Source organism: Chrysemys picta, chromosome 3 (genome assembly GCF_011386835.1).
Source record: "Chrysemys picta bellii isolate R12L10 chromosome 3, ASM1138683v2, whole genome shotgun sequence".
NCBI classification, from domain to species: domain Eukaryota; kingdom Metazoa; phylum Chordata; order Testudines; family Emydidae; genus Chrysemys; species Chrysemys picta.
Window position 1 is genome coordinate 164611271 of NC_088793.1, and position 21708 is coordinate 164632978.

Below are 21708 nucleotides of genomic sequence, written 5' to 3' on the forward strand. Positions count from 1 at the left end.
CTTGAGTATTCTATCATGTATTTCATCAGGCCCTGGTGACTTGAAGACATCTAACTTTTCTAAGTAATTTTTAACTTGTTCTTTCCTATTTTAGCCTCTGATCCTACCTCGTTTTCACCGGCATTGACTATGTTAAATGTCCAATCGCTAGTAACCTTTTTGGTGAAAACCAAAACAAAAAAGTCATTTAGCACCTCTGCCATTTCCACATTTTCTGTTATTGTTTTTCCGCACTCATTGAGTAATGGGCCTACCTGGTCCCTGGTTTTCTTCCTCAGTGGCATGGGGGAGAAGGAGAGTAATATTTAAAAAGAAGACATAGCAAATTGGATTGTATTGTTATGCAAGGGGAAACTAGGACAGGTTGGGAGAAAGCTAAAAAGATTTTTTAATTAGCTTGATTTCAAGGCATGGTCTCTTTTTAAGCTTAACTTTTTATGTAGTGTCCTGTGTATCCATCACTGCAGTATCTGAAGGAAGAATTAGATTGTAAGAATCTCTTTCTTTACCAATGTACTAGTATACCAGAATCTACGCACTGGAATGGCATTTTAGTATTAAAGTTTTCTCTTCAATGGGACTCATTATGGGGGCAGAGGTCATTGCAGGATCAAGGCCTAAGAAATCACTCTAAAAACTGGGTATTGAACACCAGAGTATAGAACAGTATCTATTTTTTAATAAAATACCAACACTATTATAGAAACAGCCATCATAGCCTTTAGAGTATGAAAAACAAGCAATTGTCATCTCTCACTAAAACCCATCAAGAGCTGAGATGAAATGTGACTGTGTATGTATAAAATATATATATATATATATTTTATTGCTGCTTTACCATTAGTAAGGAGCTCTTTCCTTTTATTTTATATATATATATATATATATATATATATATATATATATATATATATAAAATAAAAGGAAAGAGCTCCTTACTAATGGTAAAGCAGCAATAAAATAGAAAAACAAAGATTTAAAAAGTTCCACAGGATATCCTTGTGACAACATATTTCTGTAAAATAGCAATATAATTTTATATCTTGCATACATTAAAAGCCTCTTTCAGAAGAGAGAAATATTTTGCAAGAAGGTACATTTCTCACAGTTGACCACCAGGTGGCATTGTACCATTAATGGATTTATGCTGTTGACTGGCTGGCACCCTCTTTTGCCTTACTTTAGATAAGATCTACAGAGTGGAGAAGAGCTTTGTTGTAATTATTTGCATAACAAGAACTGTACTCTCAAGCTTTGTGAATTGTAGAGCGTTCTAGCATGGTATACATGGTTAAAAGCGGAAAGTCCCTTAGCTCTTTGGATAGATCTACTTTAATAAAGTTCAGGCTGAAATAAATAATGCAATAACAAAGCTATCTGCGGATACTTAAAAGTAGTGCCTATATTATACTTTGATTAATAGCCAACCCAAATCTTTGCTATCCGCCCATGATAAGTCAGATTTTCTTTCTTTGAACTATAAGGGAAATGACGATAACTCATTTGATAATTTATTCCTCATAAACTCAGCACCATTAAGAGTAAAAAATGTGGATTTTTTTTGGCCAAGATTAATGTTCTATAAATAACGAATGTGTTTAACTAACAAATTATAAGCCCACAGATGAGAATTTTCACTGCATTAACTCTGGAGTGCATAATGTTTTCTTATGATCCCCTTTTTTACATTATTTTTTGTTTTCTAAATAGTTTTAAAATGTGCTAAGCTGCTGATGTTTGAATAAAATGTAAAGTTGTTGTCGCCAGATCATGATGAGAATGATTCACTTCTGTTTAAACAGCCTTTGCTCTCAGTGCCCCCTGAGAACTCTTATCACATATTTGTCCACAAAAAAAAAAAAAACCAACCCCCTACACACAACCTATTATTCCCCCCACCACCCCATGCTTATAATATAACAGTGTAACTTTTTTATCTCTTGGTTAATGTGCCTTGGTATTTTGAGGGGTGTGGGGGGGGAATTCCAGTAACAGATTCAATTTACAAGGACAGAAACTTGAGCAAATGCCAAGCTAGCAGGGGGGCCATTATTCTGCTCTATAAATAAGTTTGAAAAAGAAACACACACACACACACACACACACACCTGTGAATCAACATGTTTTGGTCAAAGTGAGGGGAAAGCAAGATAGATAAATTTTTGAAATGCAAATGGTCACCTTCTGTTATTTAAGTACAGTTTTTGCCCACTTTGTGATCTTAGATTTGAAGAGTCATTACCATTTAAATAATGCCGTAATCATATTACACTCTTGGTAGGACATAGATAACCACAAGTTTATAAAACTAAAACTGGAACTTTTTAAAGACCCTAGCCATTGTTTGTTTATATCTGTGAAAAAGCCAAAACATGAAAGGCTGCAGCTGCAGCCATATCAAGAGCATCTGGAGCCAGACCTGATCAAGATTAGGTTTTGTTGATAAAGCAAAAATAAGTCGTTTTGGTATATTTTGTATCTCTGAATTCTAAAGCAAAGTAGTCCACGAAAGCTTATGCTCTAATAAATTTGTTAGTCTCTGAGGTGCCACAAGTACTCCTGTTCTTTTTGAGAAAAAATCTACTGCTTTAACACATGTGAATGTGCGTCTTGTACCTCACCCCCTCATACTGCAGGGTGAATTGATTTATTTTAAGTCAAGGCGATTTTAAATCATGATTTAAATCACCAAGTGGAAAGCCTCCATTTAAATCATCTATTTTAATCAACTTTTCCATTTGAACTTCATTTATTTTCTAAAGAAAGGAGCATTCTTACTGGTTGATATAACCATTAAAACAAGTCCATTTACAACGAAGTAGAGCCTTTACACTAGATTTGGTACACCTTTTTGCTACCTAGTGATGTCCTACATTATGATGTTTCCTGGAGTCAAAGGCCAGGCCCCAATACCTGTGATGACTTTGACAGTCTCTTGCACCAGTAGCACAGCTCCTGGGACCCCCCACACGATCACGCCCGTAATACAGTACATGACCTATTGTACCATATTTATAAAGCTTGACCTCAAAAGTTAAGATTTTTTTCCCCCTTCTTTGGTTCTTTCTTTATAAACTGTAATTCAAAGTTTTTGATAGTCTCCTGGATTCAGTATATTTATCTTTTTATTTTAATGTTTTCAGAGATTTAGGCCTTACTATATTTTATAATGATTTCAGATTATTTTTGAAACAGGTTTATTTTTAAAAAGAAAAGCTTATTATTATAACGTAAAGAACAAAATAAAAATCTGATTTAAATAAAAAATAAATAATTGATTATTTTTTTTATCCACCCTGCCATACTGTACATGTCAAACATCCAAATCCCCCTGCTAGTTAGAAGGGAAAAGTCCTATCTAATCCAGAGGGCTAGATTTGACGGCTGCAACATTGTAGACTGAAATGTGATGGGCTTTTCTGAACAAATAAGAAAATCCAATACCACTTTTTAGCAACAGGATTGCAGTATGTAAACTTACGATTCACCTTAGATATCAACCCACCATACAAGCATGGCATTTTTTTCATTGGTATATCACAGCTGCGAAATCTAGCCCTCTGATAATGCAATGGTAATGAGAGAACAGATGAGTTATGAAGTCCCATTTCTCCCACCTGATCTTTTTTTTTTCTTTTCTAACAGTGAATCTTGAACAAGCTGAGCGTGTAGAAAGACAGACACATAGTTGAGATTTTCAAGCCAGCAAGGAGATCTAACTACATAATTCCCATCAGCTTCCCGTCTGGAAGCTGCCCGGCAAACCATGAAGCCGGTAGCACTCGGGTTTTGGGCAGCCCCTATGCCTCCGGACCCTGCGCCCCCGGCCGGGCACTTCTCCTCCCCGGCTCCAGCTGCTCTGCTCCTCCCCGGACTCAGACTTCGGCTCTGTTTAAGAGCCAAGCTGCCTGAGCCAGCGCTACCGGCTTCGGGCAGCCCCCGGGCCTCCGGACCCCAGCCGCCGGCCGGGCACTTCTCCTCCCCGGCTCCAGCTGCTCTGCTCCGGTGGCGCAGGGTCAGGAGGCACGGGGGCTGCCCGAAGCCGGTAGCGCTGGCTCGGGCAGCTCGGCTCTTAAACAGAGCCGAAGTCTGAGTCCGGGGAGGAGCAGAGCAGCCGCGGGAGAGGAAGTGCCCGGCTGGTATTTTTCCCGGACATGTTTGGCTTTTTGGCAATTCCGGGAAAAACCGGATGTATGGTAACCCTATCTAAACCAGTATTTACTGTATATTATACAAAGCCTACCAAAATCAAAGATTTATAGATAAAAATTTTAGTCCAATAAAGCCCAAATTGCTTCACACCACAAGTTGATCTCCATGCTCCCAGATGTGAAATGACAGCTTCACTTCTGCTGTTAGACGGTTTCCTATAAGGAAGAAACATGCAGCTGATGGTTGGAAGCACACAATATTAAAAAAAGTCAAAAATATCAGCAACATTGGTCTTTATGGCATGATGTTTATTTGCTGGACAAATATATCCCGCCCCACTTTACCAATTACCTGAAGCCTTGTTTATATAACTTTCAGTGTGAGGTTGCTGATATTCATTAAATACTACTGTACTGTATTGTAGCAATTTCATTTGGAGTAGATTGTTTCAGAAAGGAGATTAAAATATCATTGACCCCTAGAAATCAAAGGGAGGGTTGGTCTAATGGTTATTGTGAGAGACTAAACTCCATGGATTCTATTTCTGGCTTTGCCATTGACTTGCTGCGTGAACTTTTATATACTGGTGTGATCCTAAATGTAAAGGAGAAAGTAGAAATGGAGGATAAAGACATTTTGAGCAGTGAAGCAATGTAAGAAACATTGAATTTAGGAAACAAGATTTGTGAAGAATTACTTTAAAATAATTTAGACCAACTGAATACAGAGGTAAGTTCTGGAACTCGAGAGAAAATATTGATTTATTGTGAAGTGGGAAATAAAATACTGTTCTTAAAGACACCAAATTTCCAGAAAGAAAACAGTTCAACTCCAAAATCACAAAATCCCATGCACACAGGGGAGAGCAATTGTTGAAAGGAATGGGTTTGCAGAGATTATTAAACATTTTCCAGAAATAACTTGCGTAGCTTGTTCTTAAGGCATATTTTAAAGTAGCTCTTTTCAGACAATGTATGTTCTTGCACTGCAGTCTTTCGGGACACAATAATTTAAGCAGCGAGACATTTAGAATGCTGTTTGACTTGTAAAAATCAGTCATTTGCTTTACAATTCTTTTAATTTGCCTGGAACAAAATCCAGTTAATAGTTCCAAGAGAAATGTAATTCCCAAAGGAGATATTTGTATTAGGTTGGGCATAATTGAAATTAATAAAGAAGATTGCTTTGTAATGTAAGTGGAAGTAGCTGAAGGGTTAAAGATCATGTTGGGTGTGAGGTTTACCTTCTTTTTGATAATACAGTGGTAAAAAGTCTTGGTCTCCTATGTCACCTGACTTTTAGAGGAAGTTTTAATTCCATTTGGGGTTGCTAACAGGAAGAAAAAACATAATCCCCTCTATTACAATTAACCTTTTTCCTTAAGTGAATGAGGAAATTCCTTCTAAAGAGGAACACAGATACCTGTACACTTTTAAATATCTAAATATGTAGGTTCCTATTTTTATACCTGAATTAATCTTGTTAGATGTTCATTTGACTTGCTTCACTATTTTAATGTTTAAAGACTATGATATACCTTTGATATGTAACTATCAATGGTCTGTGTGTTTATAAATTGCAAAGACTTTAGCAGAGCGTTATGACCAAATCACTTATGTGATGTGATATTTAGTTACTGTATCTTACGAGATCTTGGCTGACCGAATCTGTGTGGAGTAAATTGGCTTTGGTTCCTTTTATCTGGTTCTTTGCAAATGCTTCTTTACATTTATAATACTAAACTAAAATGCAAAGCTTTTAAATTAGGAAAAATAAGTCAAATAGATTTTCTGGGCTATACATGGCAGCAGGGAATGGTAAACACCCTGTCTATCATTTTCAGGGGGTTGTGCTTGTCACTCCCCCCCTTTCCCCCAATCAGTCCTCCTTAATGGTTTTGGCTGAGTACCACAGTGTCACCTGATGGTAATTCAGACTGGAGTTTTGGGTTCTGGCCAATAGAAAAACTATGCTAGATGTTACAAATGGTATCCTTTTTTTTTTTTTTTTTTTTTTTATGCTTTGGAGAAACCTCTCAATACAGAACTCTAGAGCTTCTAAATATTAGGTTAAGCAATACCTCTGCTTACTTTCAGAAATCAACTTATTTTCATGTGTACTAACTTCAGGACTTATGCCTGAACTAATTCAAATATCTGTTTTGGGAATTAGTTTCTCCTGGAAAACTTGACTGAATTTTGTTCCAGGTGAACTGAAAGACAAGGCCTAAATTGCATAGTGACTGCAAGTCCACTAGACTGTTTCTGAACCCGGTATCTTTCATTCCAAAATCTAGCACTACACTGCTCAACCGATCTTATGGTCAGCCCCAGATCAGGTGCATTTGGGAGAAAAAGATGTCCTGTGCCTTTTTATATAACACTTTTTGAGATCTTTTAGCATGAAGAGTGGTATTTCAATGTAAGGTATTGTACCATTATTGTATGCAGTTTATAAAGGACAACAGGCAAAGTGCATCGTGGTTACAATATTAATAACAGTGTAACAGATTTGGTTCCAAAATAAATTAGTTTGGGCTCCCCTTTCTACTTGGCTTGCTGTTTGCAACATAAATTGAAAATAAATAAACAACTCTATCAGTTGCATATCAAGAAGGAAGGTACCACTATGTATAATATAAATGTTCAGATAAATATTGGGGGGAGGTAGGAAGTAAAGAAGGCCTTTCACTCAAGACCAGCCGCTATATCAGAAGAATAGCACTGAGCCTCCTCACAGAAGCTGTTTATCTGCACCATCTGTCTGAGTGAAAGTGGTTAGCATTTCGCAAAGCTTGTCTTCAGTTAGCAATAGGTGTTGCAGGTAAAGTATTTCTGTGCAGGAATTTAACACTGTTGTGCTGCATTACTTGATTTTGACTGTCCCGTGGATATGATTTCTGGGGAAAAGAAAGCAGCTCTTTCCCTTTTAGTCAAGTTACATTAAGGTTGGATGAACTACTGATTTGTTCACCCTATCATCTTTTCCAGTTGAAAGGATCTTGTGATCTTGTATACTGGTAATCCTAGGAAACACTAGCACTTGTGTCCATGTCCGAATGTGAATAGGGTCCTCAATTTAAAGGTTGATAAAGGACAGGCACAAATATGCCCAAATTATTCACTTAGGCTTATGGGTACTACCATTTATTTTCTAAATTACTTTGCTGATGGATAGAGATGAAAATGTTTTCTGAGTGAGGGCAGATATTGTGGTTCACATTTATTGCGATATTAAAGCTTTGAAAAGCATATGCACTGTGTGGTATTACATTAACTGGCTTCCGTGTAAGTGCTTCATAACCTATTTCTAAATTTTCCCATGAAGTGTAGTTGAGATAAAAATGCAGTAATATTGATATGACATTCTGAACTTATTATTATCAATGTATTGCATCAAAAGTAATGTGACCTGCTCAAAGTAATGGAATGTAAACAGCATATGTTTATATGTAGCATTTTCAATGACTTTTTAAGGAAAACATCTTACTTTGATTTTGAAAGTGAAAACTGTAGGGGGTAGGAAGGCAAAGCTGCACCTAAGGAGGGTACGGGTGGTGGTGGAATGGGAGGAAAGTAAAGCTAATTTCAATTTTGATTAGTACATATGGATGCTTTACTTAGGTGGCTTTTACACTTAACATTTTGGTTTTGGTGACTAATCATTTAGACTCTATAAACCACGTGAACAATCTTGCTAGAACCCTCAGTGCAAGTTGAACCTTGTATTTTGTGGCTGTTTCTATTTATCCTAATTGTATCTTTTTAATGGTGTTTGGGGATGAAAGTGACAGGAGGATTTGGTGTCTGAATGTTGTGGTTCACATAGGTAAGAGACAGGAAATGATACAACTCTCCATTTATAATTTGGCAGTTTTCTAATGGTTAAGACTTCAGGCCCTAGAGTCAGAAGAACTGGGTTCTTGTCCCCACTTCGCCATTTAATCAATCTCTGTTTCAGCTTGACCTTTTGCAAAATGAGTGAATTAATATGTAACAACCTCTTGTAAATAGCTTTGCGATTCTCTGGTAGAAAGCACTATGGGCTTGATTCTGCAAATAACCCATCAGTGTCTGTTACTACCAAGGATTCTATTGCTTTAACTATCCTAGTAAACTTTCTAATGTAGATAGTGTGTTAGTTAAAGAAACACTGCCCTGTGTGCGTGGTACTGGAGAGTGTAAAAAAGGAGCTGTATTAAGGGACAGTCCTGCAAGGGTTGAGCATCTTCAAGTTGCATTGCAGCTAATGGGAGTGGGAGTGCTCTTCACTCCACATCTTGCAGGATTCGGCTCTCAATGTTTCTTTGTGTCAGGTGGAGAGCTGTAGTTGCTGTTCTGCTTTCCCCTGCTACAGGAATCTGATGCATCTGTAGTTCTGCCATCTTCATTTTAATCTGCATAAAAGGATACACAATTGTTTTTTCTAAACTGGCATAATGTGTTTCATAGCAACTGCCATGTGACCGTATACTAATCAATGCTCTCTGCTTGGAATCTGGGGTGGATTTTGACACTAAAGCAATTTTAGTGCAGCTATTGCATTTTTGACAGTCAAAATTAAGATTTCTTCTTCACTGCAGTCTATTATGCCCCTGTTTTACAGCAGACAGCTTGGGTTGTGTGTGGTATTTTTTGTTTTTTTGTTAACATGACTTTCAGTCAAGGCCAGGTGCTTTCTTTTTGCTACAACCATGGGTGTGCAACTGCATATGATGTGAGTGTACACAGGCCACACTGCTGTGTCCTGAGCACAGAGAATAACCTCCTTGGCAACCTCAGAAATGAAGGATTGGTCATGTGATAACTGAACTATCCTTTCACCCTCTAGGACAGAATTGAGATATTGCAGTGGTACTGTCATGCCTGGACTGCAGGGTTGGCCCTAGACCAGGGTGGGCAAACTTTTTGGCCCGAGGGCCACATCTGGGTGGGAAAATTGCATGCAGGGCCATGAATGTAGGACTGGAGCAGGGGGTTGGGGTGCGGGAGGAATGCGGGGCGTATGAGGGGGCTCAGAGCCGGGGGTTGGGGTGCGGGAGGAATGCGGGGCGTATGAGGGGGCTCAGGATAGGATGCGGGAGGGGTGCGAGGTGCAGTAGGGGGCTTAGGGCAGGGGGTTGAGGTGCAGGAGGGGTCCAGGGTGCGGCTGGAGCGGCTCCGGGGTGGCAGCAGCGTGCCTGCCTGCCTGCCCTGGCCCCTCACCGCTCCGCTCTGGGAAGCGGCCGGCACCACGTCCCTGTGGCCTCTAGAGGAGGGGGGGCAGAGGGCTGAACGTGCTGCCCTCGCCTGTGGGTACCTCCCCAGAAGCTCCCATTGGCTGCGGTTCCTGGGGTGACAATCCCACAGCCTGTATCCAAAGCCCCGAGGGGCCGGATCCAGCCCACGGGCTGTAGTTTGCCCACCCCTGCCCTAGACCAAATGGTGCCCACCCCTCCATTTGTTAAACTTTTGCATACCTTATTTTTTATTGAATTTGTAGCTTATTTCATGATTGGTGCACGATTTGCATGCGTGATTTATCCCTGTCATGTAAGATGATAAATTTGCTATTTAAATTTGGTATTTAAAATGTCCATACTGTGCAAGTAATGAGGAAATAATAAATTGAGTATATTGTGCAGCTGCATTGAAAAATGCAGCCTGCGATAGGTGGCTGAAGGGCTCAGTAGCATGTAGGCATAATGAAAGCTCTGTAGTACTTAGTGTATGTGCAATCAGTATTAAATAGTCTCCTTGTAAATCAATATTAATTTTGAAGGTGAAACTGACTTTTTAAATCTTAATCTAAATGTCTTGTGTTCAGAGGTTGGAGCTATTCTAGAAGAGACAGAAGCTTGTGATTGGTGGAGTCTAGGTGCCATTCTCTTCGAACTCCTCACTGGAAAGGTAGGCACTGGTGCAGGTATTCAGTAAAATCAACATGGAGGCACCATCCTTCCAGAAGCAATTGTGCCTGAGCATGCTTTTATTACGATCTCCCTCTCAACTGTGTTCTTCAGACCTGAGCTGCATAGACTTGCTTGGCTTGCACAGGATCAGAAGAACTGTACAGGTTTTTCAGGGATTCAAACTTGTTCAAGCTTCAGCACAAAAACTTGGTAAAGTTGTATTTACCATATTGCAATTTTGAGGTTAATAATAATCAAAAAGCCACAATTATTCTTTATCTAATATTCCTTCTCTACTTTTTTCAATGCACATGTCCAGCATTTGTACACGAATACAAATGTTAGTTCTGAAGCTATTGGATATCAGTCCAGGGAGCAGTATAGACCTACATATGTGGTACTAACATTAATTCAGGTTTGAGCTGGGTCTGCAGTGAAATGTTGATATTTAATCAATTTCTATATAGATTGACACCCAGTCAGTAAAATGGATTTCACCTCCTCCCCTCTTATTGCTTGTTCTCACATGGCCCAGTTTTACATCTCTCCTGCATATGTTCGAATGCATGCATATACTAGGATCAATAATTTTAAAGTATAATGTATGAGGTTAATGTGCTTAAGTGATGATATGTAGTTAGCCCATACAGAAGCAGATGGTAGAAAAAGACATTACTACTTACTGGGAAAACTACTCAATATTCTAAAAAATGGATATCTGACCAAATCAAATTTGTTCGGGGACTTGGACAGTCGTAGCAGTTTCATTTTGAACAAAATTCAAGAATCCAATTGACCAGAAGCAGGAGAAAGATGAAGTCTGGGGGAAGAGGAAGAGGTTTAAGATATAAATTGTATAAAAATATAATTCCAGGAGAACTTCAAGTACCTTAATATACTCTTGTGAGGTTTGGTTTTTATTAGTCTGAGGATTGCTCTAAGTACAGTGTTTGCATCAGCGTGCACCTATACCATCTTTATATTATGTTGGTTAAGAAGTGTTCCTGATTGATTGTTTCAGACTCTAGCCGAGTGTCATCCAGCAGGAATAAACACTCACAGTTCTTTGAACATGCCAGATCACGTATCCAAAGAGGCCAGATCACTCATTCAGCAGGTAATTTAACAGGAAATATATTTTACATATGTAAGCATACATATATGTACAAACGTTTCTAACTGTGCTGTAGCAGTGAAATAACCTAACTATGGAAAGCTGACTGCAGGGTTGTAGGCAGCCCTCCTGTCATTGCTTATGAATTTTGCATGAATATATTGTTACATCTGGAAATTCTGACTTCTGATGCCAGACTTCTAAGTAGAGGACTTAGAGTTTAACATTGACTTCAAAGGGAGAAAAGTTAAGCCAATGCTGAGTGCTTTTGAAAATCCTCTTGTGGTATACGACCATTTTAGGAGTTTTGTCCTAAATCCATCCAAAGTGTTTCCATGAACATTTTAATTCAATCCAAAAATACCAATGCCAATATATCAAGCTACCTTCAGACACTAAATAATCCATAATTTACTGTTATGTTAACCATACCTATAACATTGCTATAGTTGAAAATGTGTTACTACCCTCCATGAAGGAAGAGAATGTCAAGGCATCCCTTAAGGATGGAAGACAAGTGTAATTTAAAGTGTGAATAATCTGGCTTTTGCAACCGAAAGATAATGTTTAATACATTGTCCGTTAGAGGACTGAAGCAAAGGGGTGCTGGCTTGAAAGAAAATACACAGCCTTTCTAGTTGATGTGCCTTGTATTAAAGATTTTTTAAACAAGGACAAGACTTGCTGTTTTCTAGCTCTCCATGTTAGGTGGTCATGACTGATAACACAAGATGCTGAAATAAGCTTATGCATGAACAGCATAGAATTGCAATGAATGTACTTCTCCTTTCTTTCCTCCTTACATGTTCATTAATTTCAAACATAACATAGGAGTCATAGGTATGACTGACTCCATTTGAACAGGGTAAATGATATATGGTGATTTTGTGGTTTGACCTTTGGATGAAGAGCATCTGGCTTAGAGGCTACACAAATGATTACATCACTTAGGAACTCAGTCTTGGTTTGAACACAGTTGAAACCCAAGGAAATAAACTTAAAGCTTGACCGTCTAAAGGAACCAATGGCAGACTGACTTCTGTATCTTTCTCCCAAGCCAATGATTTGCTGTCTGTCAGTCATATTGTAATACGGCACCAATTCCAGTGCCAGCCTAGCACACACAGGTGTCATGTTACTAAAGAGTGTGAGAAATAAACAAACACTGCACAGTGAAGGAAATATCTCACGTATGCTTGTAGAGCTGGAGACTTATTAGGTGCTGTAGTCCGCTTCTCTGACAGATTGGTCTGTGTTGTAAATTTACTTGTGTTTTTGTCTGGTCCACTTGTAAATATACCAAGCAGAGGTGCGTCTACCATTTACAGTTTGAAGTGACACAAGGATATATAGTATAGTCTTCACTTTCAGGCAACTTCAAACTGATAACAAGATCATATCTGTTGGGGTCATAGCTCAGGTTAAGTCCTCATGTGCAGTCTGGTGACTTATAGGATGGAGGTTCAGCTCCATAGGCTAGTAAATCAAACCTCTGTTGTGTGACTATCCAAGGAAACTACCATTCATTGTTGAGGAAGCCTTGTCAGGAAAAGGAAGGGTCTCTTGGCATGGTTAGCAATTTGTCATTGTGGCTTTCCTCTTCCACCCCCAAACAGGTTACGCAGGTCAGGACATCACAAAATAGCTTGCAGGGATCAGTGTGCAGCTACATGGAAAACCATACCAAGTTTTGTCTCATGGCATACAGCTTCCAGTGCTGATGACTTCATTGCCTTCTTCATCTAGCCAACACCATGCCCTTCACTTAGGAGAAAACAGATTTTTTTTTCTATTTTTTGTTTTTGTTTTGTTAAACGAATAAGCTAAGGTTCTTAGTTTATATTTAATTGGTATTTTGTCCTCAAGATTTTTCTTTAGATACTTCCAGGTTTCACTGGCCAATAACATTTGCACACATTTTTTTAAGGAAAAAAGATATCTAGTATAACTTATGATGCATTTATTTTCCAAGAGTAAAGTTTTTGTTCTGTAATACAGAACTTCAGAACATAAAATTCATTGTGTTTACTTTCCCACCTGCTGTCACTTGTTACGTTTCATGGGAAGGCAGCGTGACAGTGACTGCATCTGCTTGTCTGCTGGCTTGTGTAAATTCTCACAGTAATGCAGTTGCTCCCCGAGTTATGTTTCGGGAATGAAGTTAGATTATTTTAAATGGCAGAACCAATTTAAAATGTACAAATTAATATGCTTATGGTTTTATGCTCATTTTGATTCTCAGGTGTAGGCATTTGAATGCATTGAGATTAGAATTCACAGTACCCCTTCATGACAAGTATGAAAAGAAACTTGTCATTAATTTATATTCTGAAACATTCTGAAGAAAGGCAAAAATTAAATGTGTGCCCTTGAACTGTGTATTTGTAATATAAAAACAATCTCCAAGTCTACAAACTATTTTCACGACTCTTTATCAGACTATTTGAAGTACTGCCTTAAGATTCCCTTTAAAGTTACCATTCTGAATTAAACTCAGTAGGGATAAATATTATGCTTTCCTTTCCACATGAATACAGCCAGTTTTCAATATGCTGTCTTGTTTGGAGATTGTAACTCAAGCAAATAAACTGTTTAGTTTTAGCAGTTTTTCCATTAAACTATTGCACCAGTTTTCTCCAACATCTCAATTTTAAATTTGGATTTAATTACATCACTTTAGACTCCCTTATTCGTTACAATCATTTTGTGGAAATACTCTTCAGGGGATAAAAACTGTTTGTAACCGTACCGTGTTCTAGGGCAGTAGAGACAGAATCATGGAACTTAAAGAAACCTGTATGTTGCCATCATCTGTGGCATTATGTTACTGCCGAGGTGACTAAAGGGTGACTGTAGGCCAAATGCAACCTACAATGCAGTCCAGAGCTGCCATTCTCTTAGCCACTGGGGGCTATGAGTCCCAGTATGTAATGTTCCAGAGCATTGCATGCTGGGGTCTTTAGTCTCAGCAGGCTGTATCTCCATGTCCAGTAAGGGGATCTTCATTGTGCTGAACTTTATATATGTTCGGTGTTATAGGCCGTACCTTACTCTTAGATCTTGCTGTGACTCTTTAAGAAGCAGTACTCACTTTTACTAACTGAATTGTATGATGTGTTTTTAAGCTTTTGCAGTTTAACCCTGTGGAGCGTCTTGGTGCTGGAGTTGCAGGTGTTGAAGACATCAAATCTCATCCGTTTTTTGCCCCTGTAGATTGGGCAGATCTTTTGAGATGAAAGGAACTATGGCTCTATGAATATGCTCAGGTCTTCTGATGGACGAATTTCTCTGGCATAGAAACACCCCTGACTTGTCATCGTATAAGGCGTATTAAATCACTTGGACAATATGAATAAAGGAGACGGGAGTAATCATGCAAAAAGGAAATATTTTTAACACAAATCACTGACTGGACAGGGTGCTAGTTTATTTTTATTGCAAGTGGCTGCTATATGTAAACCTTCTCACCAAAGGTGTGCTCTATGTTGAAACTGTTGGGTAAGCATGTCTAGCACTGCCAGCTTGTGAATTAAGTAGAAACAGGACCACACTCCATGTGCTTCATCAGATGACAGAAGTGCATAACTCTCTAGTCCACGACAGCAGAAAGTAGGGCCTTTTATAGTGTCAACAGACTATTTCCCTGTGCTAGTTGCGACTGTGGGGGAAAGGATCAAATAATTTATTAATGGTATATGCAGAACAAAATACTAAAAGTGCTTTATGCAAAACTTGGCCTATAAAACAAGAATATGTATCCATGGAAAAAAATAAGAAAGCTGTTGCATCATACTGTGGAATGTGTCTTGAAAGTGGCTGCATATCATTTTAAATAGTGGAAAGAGCATATGAAAAAAACAGTGCTGTCTGCATTGTGCTTTCTCGGTTAGCAATGTCTGTGCAGAACTCTCTCTCCATAACTTTGGATGAGTTTTGTGTTTAAGTCACTACAAAAAGGGGAGTCATTTTTCCTCAGCCAGGTAAATATTGCTTTACTAACTTAATAAGGACCAAGAAAACATGATGCTAAATAAATGTCTGGATATAAAAATGAGACTCTTCTCTCTTAATTGCAGTTACCACAGTTTCACTTAATGAACTCTTCCTTGGTGTGTTCTCCTCTTAACCTCTCCCTCTTCAAGACCCCATTGCCCACATTCTTCTTCCCGATTAATCCTCTGGAGTCTTATCTCTTAATGATCCTAACAATCTGAGTGGCTTGGTCCACTCTCATGATCTGTGTCCAGGTGTTAGGTACAGAAGAAACAGGGGACTTGTCGGTCCCAATTGAGTGAGCAGCAACTAAGCAAACTCTGGGTGGGAACTGGGATTGAGACAATTGGCAGAGCTGTTTGGTGAGTAGTGGGATCTGAGGGAGGGAATGGGGAGAAGGGGGCTAAGAAATGAAGAGTATTTATTGCCTTAGTTTTGCTTTTTCTTATTGCAGCTCCCCAACTATGCCAATCCATGTTCCTGACATGTACATAAATACAGCATAGACAGATACTTTTACAGATAATGTATTTGTTTTTAAATGTCCCTTTACCCTAGTTTTATCTGGAGAACAAAGGGCAAATCCCTTTGCGAAAGAGAGGCTTCAGCAATCATTACTGTATTTAAAAAAAAATTTTTTTTGCTCCTATTTGTATTTTAGCAACATATTTTATGGGCACTCCCAAAAGTGCATCTGCACAGTCTCCATCTGTTAGACACGAGGTCTGTGTATTAAAATAAAGTGGAAAAGGAAAATACTTCACTTAAACAAAGGAAATCTGGAAACTTTTTTTCCTTTTTAAATTATTCCACTCCCCTCTTTTTTTTTTTTTCTTCTTGTGATCAGAACTCCAGCAGAGGGGCTGCAACAACAGGGCAGGTTGTAACCAGGTCACCAGTATCATTGCCTATGGAGTGCTGTCCAAGATGACATCACTCTCAGAAATTGCATTTCAACCTACCACCCTCTGGCTTCATAACAGGAACTCCCTCAGGTGAGCCACAGGAACAACTTCCTGTGCCGAGCTGGTAGGAAATCTCTAATGCTCAGACCAAGCTGTTGCAGAGCTTCCTTCCAGCAGTGCCCTAGCTGTGACTTTGGAAGGAGATCTCTTTGCTCAAGTGAATCCTCCCTTCCCTCAGCCACCTGACTCAATCCCTGGGGCTCTCTATACGGTAACACGTTCAGATAAATATGGTCTGTTGGCTTATTCCATTGTGGTAGTTTGCCAGTAACTTTTTAAAAACACTTTTCTTGTTGTCTTGGTATCTTTAAATGCTGTCTAGTTCTAACCATTCAAGTGGTATCTATGTGCAGTTTCTAGTCAAGGGCAAGGCAAAATGATACATAAACACAGCCTGAAGTCCAAAAATCAAGAAGAAAGAAAACAGCATTTCGGAAGGGACCAAATAACCATTTCTTTTCAGTGGAAAGCACCCGGCTTAGTTAATGACATCCAAATATATCTTTAACTTTTTATTTGAATGCTGTCAATAGTATCTCCTTCGGGGGGGGGGGGGGGGGGGAGGGGAGGGGAGGGAATCTGTGTCATAGACAACATAAGGGAGCTGTCACTTGAGAATGCAAGTTGCCCTAAATAGGTCTTTGATATCCTATGTTTTTAATAACCATGCCATTAAATAGACTATTTGTATCACCTAAAGCAAACACAATTTTTGAGCTGATACATGAAAAGGGGGTTTCTGCCATTGCTCCTATTGCTGGATGTCACACTACTTGATGTTAAATATATTGGTTTCACAAACTAAACCTGTGGGGCCAAATTCAGCCTGCTGTTAGTGGATTTCAAATTCAGCCCTGAAAGGCCAATGGAGTTTTGGCCATTTCCACCAGCTCATAATATGGCCCTGGTATCCAAATATATATTTTTCTCTGTTAAGTACTCAGCATGTCTGACCAGCTGTTGGAGGTTGTGCTGGTTTTTCCTCCTTTCCCTCCAGGGCCCTGCACTGAAGATATTTATTTTTGGTTATAGCAGACTGATTGACCCAGTCACTACAGTACCTTAGGGTCTTCGCTCTTTTAGTGACCTAAAGCCCATCCTACCTCACTCCTATTATAGCCTTAACTGCTTATAACTGTTATAGAAAAACAACTCAGTGCTGTCCTGTAGTGATTATTGAGAAGTGTATTTAGTACAGTAGAATGAGCTCTTAGATTTCCCTACTATCCTAATTCAGGGTCTAGGTAAAGCAATGATCTTGGGACACTTCAACATAGTCCTCACTGGACAGTTGCCCCTGTTAGAGCTATCATGTAAAAGTTTTTGCTTCCTATTAAGGGGAAAGTTTTGGACTGGTATCAGGGTGCTGAAGTTCTCCATTGAGGGCATTGTGGTGGGGACAGTTTGGACACCCATCCCTCCCTGTACAGTGTTTCTCCCTTTTGTAAGAACTTGCATCCAGTTAAAAAAATATCTAAGAAGGGGGCATTGTCTTGTTCTCCCCCTGAATGGTAAGAAACATCAGTTCCTGTGCCTGTAGCACAGTTCCTCTTTCTTCTTTGAGACTGGCCTTTTGTGGAGCTCTGGCTGTATCAGCACTACCGTGCAGCTCCTTGCTGCACCTCCAAAGTAGCTAGTAGTAGCACTTCGGATCCAGCATTTTGCATTTCCTCAACTCATATGTTCGTTTCTAAACTTTTGAACAGTGGTATAATAAACCCCATGCCGAAAGGCTTCAGAATGAAGAACACTGGGGATGTCGGCTCTTTCTAACTAATGTACTAGACCAAACTTTTTTTTTTTTTTCATGGACCATTTGAAAATTGCTGAGGGTCTTGGTGAACCACTTAATGATCTTTCCAAATGTTGTTTGTACCGTTAGCTAACTATTGTAAAGTGCTTTGGATAAAAGCGCTATATTAAAAAAAAAAACTTCATAATCATTAACGTTTTTTGTTCTACAAATAAAAGCACATAACTCATATTTTAATATCAGTAGTCTTTACCTTTCTAATGCAATGGATGTGCCCTCTCTCCTGAGCTGGGGCTGGGAGGGAGCTGGGGGTCTCTTCCCCGCCTCAGCAGCCACAGAGCTGGGGCTGGGAAGGAGGGCTGTCTCTCTCCCTGCCAGCCGCAGCCCTGGAGCTGGGGAAAGTCGCCTCTTTCTCTGGCCGCCACAGCCCTGCATGTCCCAAATTCTCCCCACCCCCTCTTCTCACCCTCCCACCTACCCCCCATTGCCCCCAAGGCCACCACCTCACATGTGCATCTTGTCCAGGCACCTAATTAGTGGAGCCACGCAGGCTCTGATTAGGTGAGTGGCCCTTCATTCTCTCGTGTGCGGCCACCCAGGCACGCACCTTAGCGGGAACTATCTGCGGACCACCTGAATGGAGCTTGTGGACCACTAGTTGTCCGCGCACCACAGTTTGAGAACCTCTGTACTAGACTTAATCAGGTATAGGGAAAGGGGAAGTAAACCACTACAGGTGTGTGTGTGGTGTGTGGGGGTTTTTTTTGGGAGGGGGGGTGGGGTTGTCAACGTGGTGTCATTTGTTTTCTCAAGGACACTAAACAGGAAGCTGGAGAAATAGAAACTTCCTCTCTAGCAAGATTGATGAGTAATTTAAGTAATGAAATGAGAATGTTTGTCAATTTCTTTGCATCTGTGCTTTGCCCATTAACTGAATTGTTATGTTCAGGGCTCTCTTCTGCCCCACTGATATATCTGAAAATCCATGTAATCTAAATGTGGAATTACCTAGGACCCAAAATTCCGGTTGACACCAATATTAGCTACAGGGGCTGAGTACATCTGAAAAGTGCCCTCCAGTATCTTATCTTTTCTGCGTTACACATGTTTTTAGATTGAAATCCTACAACTTCTTGGCAAGGACTAAGAAGAGATTAGAATGGATTTTGTTTTTTCTTAGCCCCAAGGGATTTCCAAACTTTCTGCTGCTTCTCCACCCTTGAGTTCTCATTTTGTATCTAGCCTTCCAGTCTTATTGGTTACTGCTTCCCCAAATCCTGTCACTGGTGCTCCTAAATGGTCAGTGGGGTTGCCAGAGATTGACATGACCAGTGTTTTGCCTCTGCAATAATTTCAGTCCCTAATCCCTTTTATACTTCCCTGTTTCAGGTTTGCAACCCTTCTTCTACATGGTGACCTAGACTACTTATACTGAACATCTCTCAATGAGTCACTTATTACTGCTATGGTATGCCCAGGTTTAATTTTGTTGTTGTTATTTTTGTGCATACTGTCTTGAGTAAAGATCGAATATCTGCTTTGAGGAGTTCACAGTTCTGGCTGAGTATGTTCTCAGTACAACCTATTCTACAATGCTAGACTGAGCATAAGTTAAATAAATCAGCAATGGAAAGGGAAGAGTACATCACTAATTATGGGGCCTGGTATACCTTGTGTATGTTAATATGTTATATTGTGGTATCAACCTATGGGAAGTTGTTTGAGGGGCTGTCGGGAGTTTTGAGGAGAGGGATGTTACATAGCATATGGGATCAGCATGGTGACTGCAAATGTAGGGGACGGGAGTGGAAGATTTTGCGGATCCATATAAAAGACCAGGTAGGCATCAAAGTCTATGGAATTTGTGTCAATCGGGGTGACAAGTGATGAGATGTAGGCAGCTGTATAGAGCCTTGAATTTGAGAATGAATAGTTTGGTCTGACCCAGTATGACTGTTCTTATTTCTATGGCCGAAGGTCCATTTAGCCCAGTATCCTGTCTTCCGACAGTGGCCAATGCCAGGTGCCCCAGAGGGAAAGAACAGAACAGGTAATCATCAAATGATGCATGCCTTCACCCATTCCCAGCTTTTGGCAAACAGAGGCTAGGGACACCATCCTGGTTAATAACCATTGATGGACCTATCCTCCATGAACTTATCTAACTCTTTTTTGAACCCTGTTATAGTCTTGGCCTTCACAACGTGGCCTTAATCTGGAAGTGGCTGTAGAGCCGGTGGAAAACCTCATGGAGGGGTGAATGGGAAGGGGTGAAGTGTTCAGAACAGCTGCTATTTGGCAGTAGCATTTTATCTAGGCCCCCCAGAACTCCTGTTTCCAGCAGCACAGTCTGTGAAGGGTGGCAATCCTGACTGCCTTTCTGCTAACAGCTTTTCACGTGGTGCAGAGCTGGAATCTCATCATGGCACTCAAATCTATGAGAAGTATCTAAAAGAAGAGCAATATTACCTGGGGCACTGATGTAAAAGAACACATAGCAGATCAGGGCAAGCCTGGTGTTCCACCAGGTGTTGGATCTAGATTGAGCTACATTTCCTGAGACCTTGCTGTTAGGCCAAAGGAGGCTAACTGGAGCACTGCAGAGATAATGCTCATAACTCCTAGGGATGGGTGATGGTTTAATGCAGTGCCTCAGCAGCACTTACTGGCTGTTGGCGGATTAAAGGTGCTACTTCTCCAAAGGCAACTGTGCCTCCATCTTCTTGGCCACGGGTGCTGTCAGAAGGGATTAGAGCCTTCCTGCCAGAGGGTTATAGCATTGTGCTGGGCAGGAGCATTGGTGGAAGCATGTCAATGGTGGGCAGCAGGGAATTAGTCTCTTCTTGTGAAGGTTTGGGGCGATAACCTTGATTCATTGGCTCGTCTGGGGAAAGCCCTTCTGGGCATATATACCAGGCAAGCCAGTTGGCAAATGTTAGGACTGGATAAGGGAGGGCCAGCCAGGAAAAGAGAAGATGTCACAGTGGTTAGTGGCCTTCTTAAATAAAGCTGTAGTAGGCGATGTCTGATTTGACTTGAAGTTATCGTTGTCCCAGATAGTTTTGCTTTGGCATGAACCCGGATTTATGAGCTTTCTCTCCCCCAGTCCTCCACTGAATGTGACTGAAAAAGAAAAAATAATTGAATTATGCAGCACATCTGGTGAACTCTAATTCACCATGCAGCACTTCATATGCAATGGGAGTCTTGCTAAAGCAGCATCTAGAGGCAAAAAAGATCACCCATGATTCTTTGCAAATGCAGATTGTGAATGGCTGCTTGAATGGACCAAAAAAAAAAAAGCTACATGGTGTGTAGTCTGCAACCTGCCTTTTGTACTGACTAGTCCCTATGCTATCTTCCTTAATATCCAATCCTCACTGCAATGAGTGCTGCGAAGGAACCTTGGTTTTTCTTTCACTCTCCACTTTGCTGCTGTTGTCAAGATCTTTCCTTTTGCTGAAACCTACATGTTCCCCCCCCCCCCAGCTGCAAACCATTGCTCCCTGTCCTACCATCTTCTCGAATTAGGAGTAATTCTCTTTCTTGAGTCAGGTCATTTATCATGAGAGTATGTATAGACCTGGGTTCTCAAACTTCATTGCACCGTGACCCCTTCTGACAACAAAAATAACTACATGACCCCAGGAGGGAGGACCGAAGCCTAAGCCTGCCCGAGCCCAACTGCCCTGGGTGCCGGGGCCAAAGTCAAAGCCCAATCCCCACTGCCCCAGGTGGGGGGGGGAGGGGAGAAGGGGCAGGGGGCAAAGGCCCAAGGAAATGAAGAGGATTAGTCTCCCAAAATGAAAATATCTAATTCAGAAAAAAAACGAGGAGTCCT

The 21708-nt window shown here is 40.3% G+C and overlaps 1 protein-coding gene across 8 annotated transcripts in view; it reads left to right on the top strand.

Moving 5' to 3' along the window:
* Window positions 1-21708, top strand: part of RPS6KC1 (ribosomal protein S6 kinase C1) — a 197417-nt gene that overhangs the window by 95058 nt on the left and 80651 nt on the right. For 5 of the 8 annotated variants that reach the window (XM_065589449.1, XM_008179083.4, XM_065589452.1 and 2 more), the window contains 3 exons: window positions 9958-10040; window positions 11064-11159; window positions 14282-15207. In XM_065589449.1, coding sequence (XP_065445521.1) covers window positions 9958-10040; window positions 11064-11159; window positions 14282-14392 — 290 coding nt within the window. In that variant the 3' untranslated portion in view covers window positions 14393-15207. Of the gene's footprint in view, window positions 1-9957; window positions 10041-11063; window positions 11160-12772; window positions 13797-14281; window positions 15208-21708 lie in introns of those variants that run through there. The other 3 variants (XR_010599874.1, XR_006174385.2, XM_042850210.2) reach the window with 2 other exon arrangements.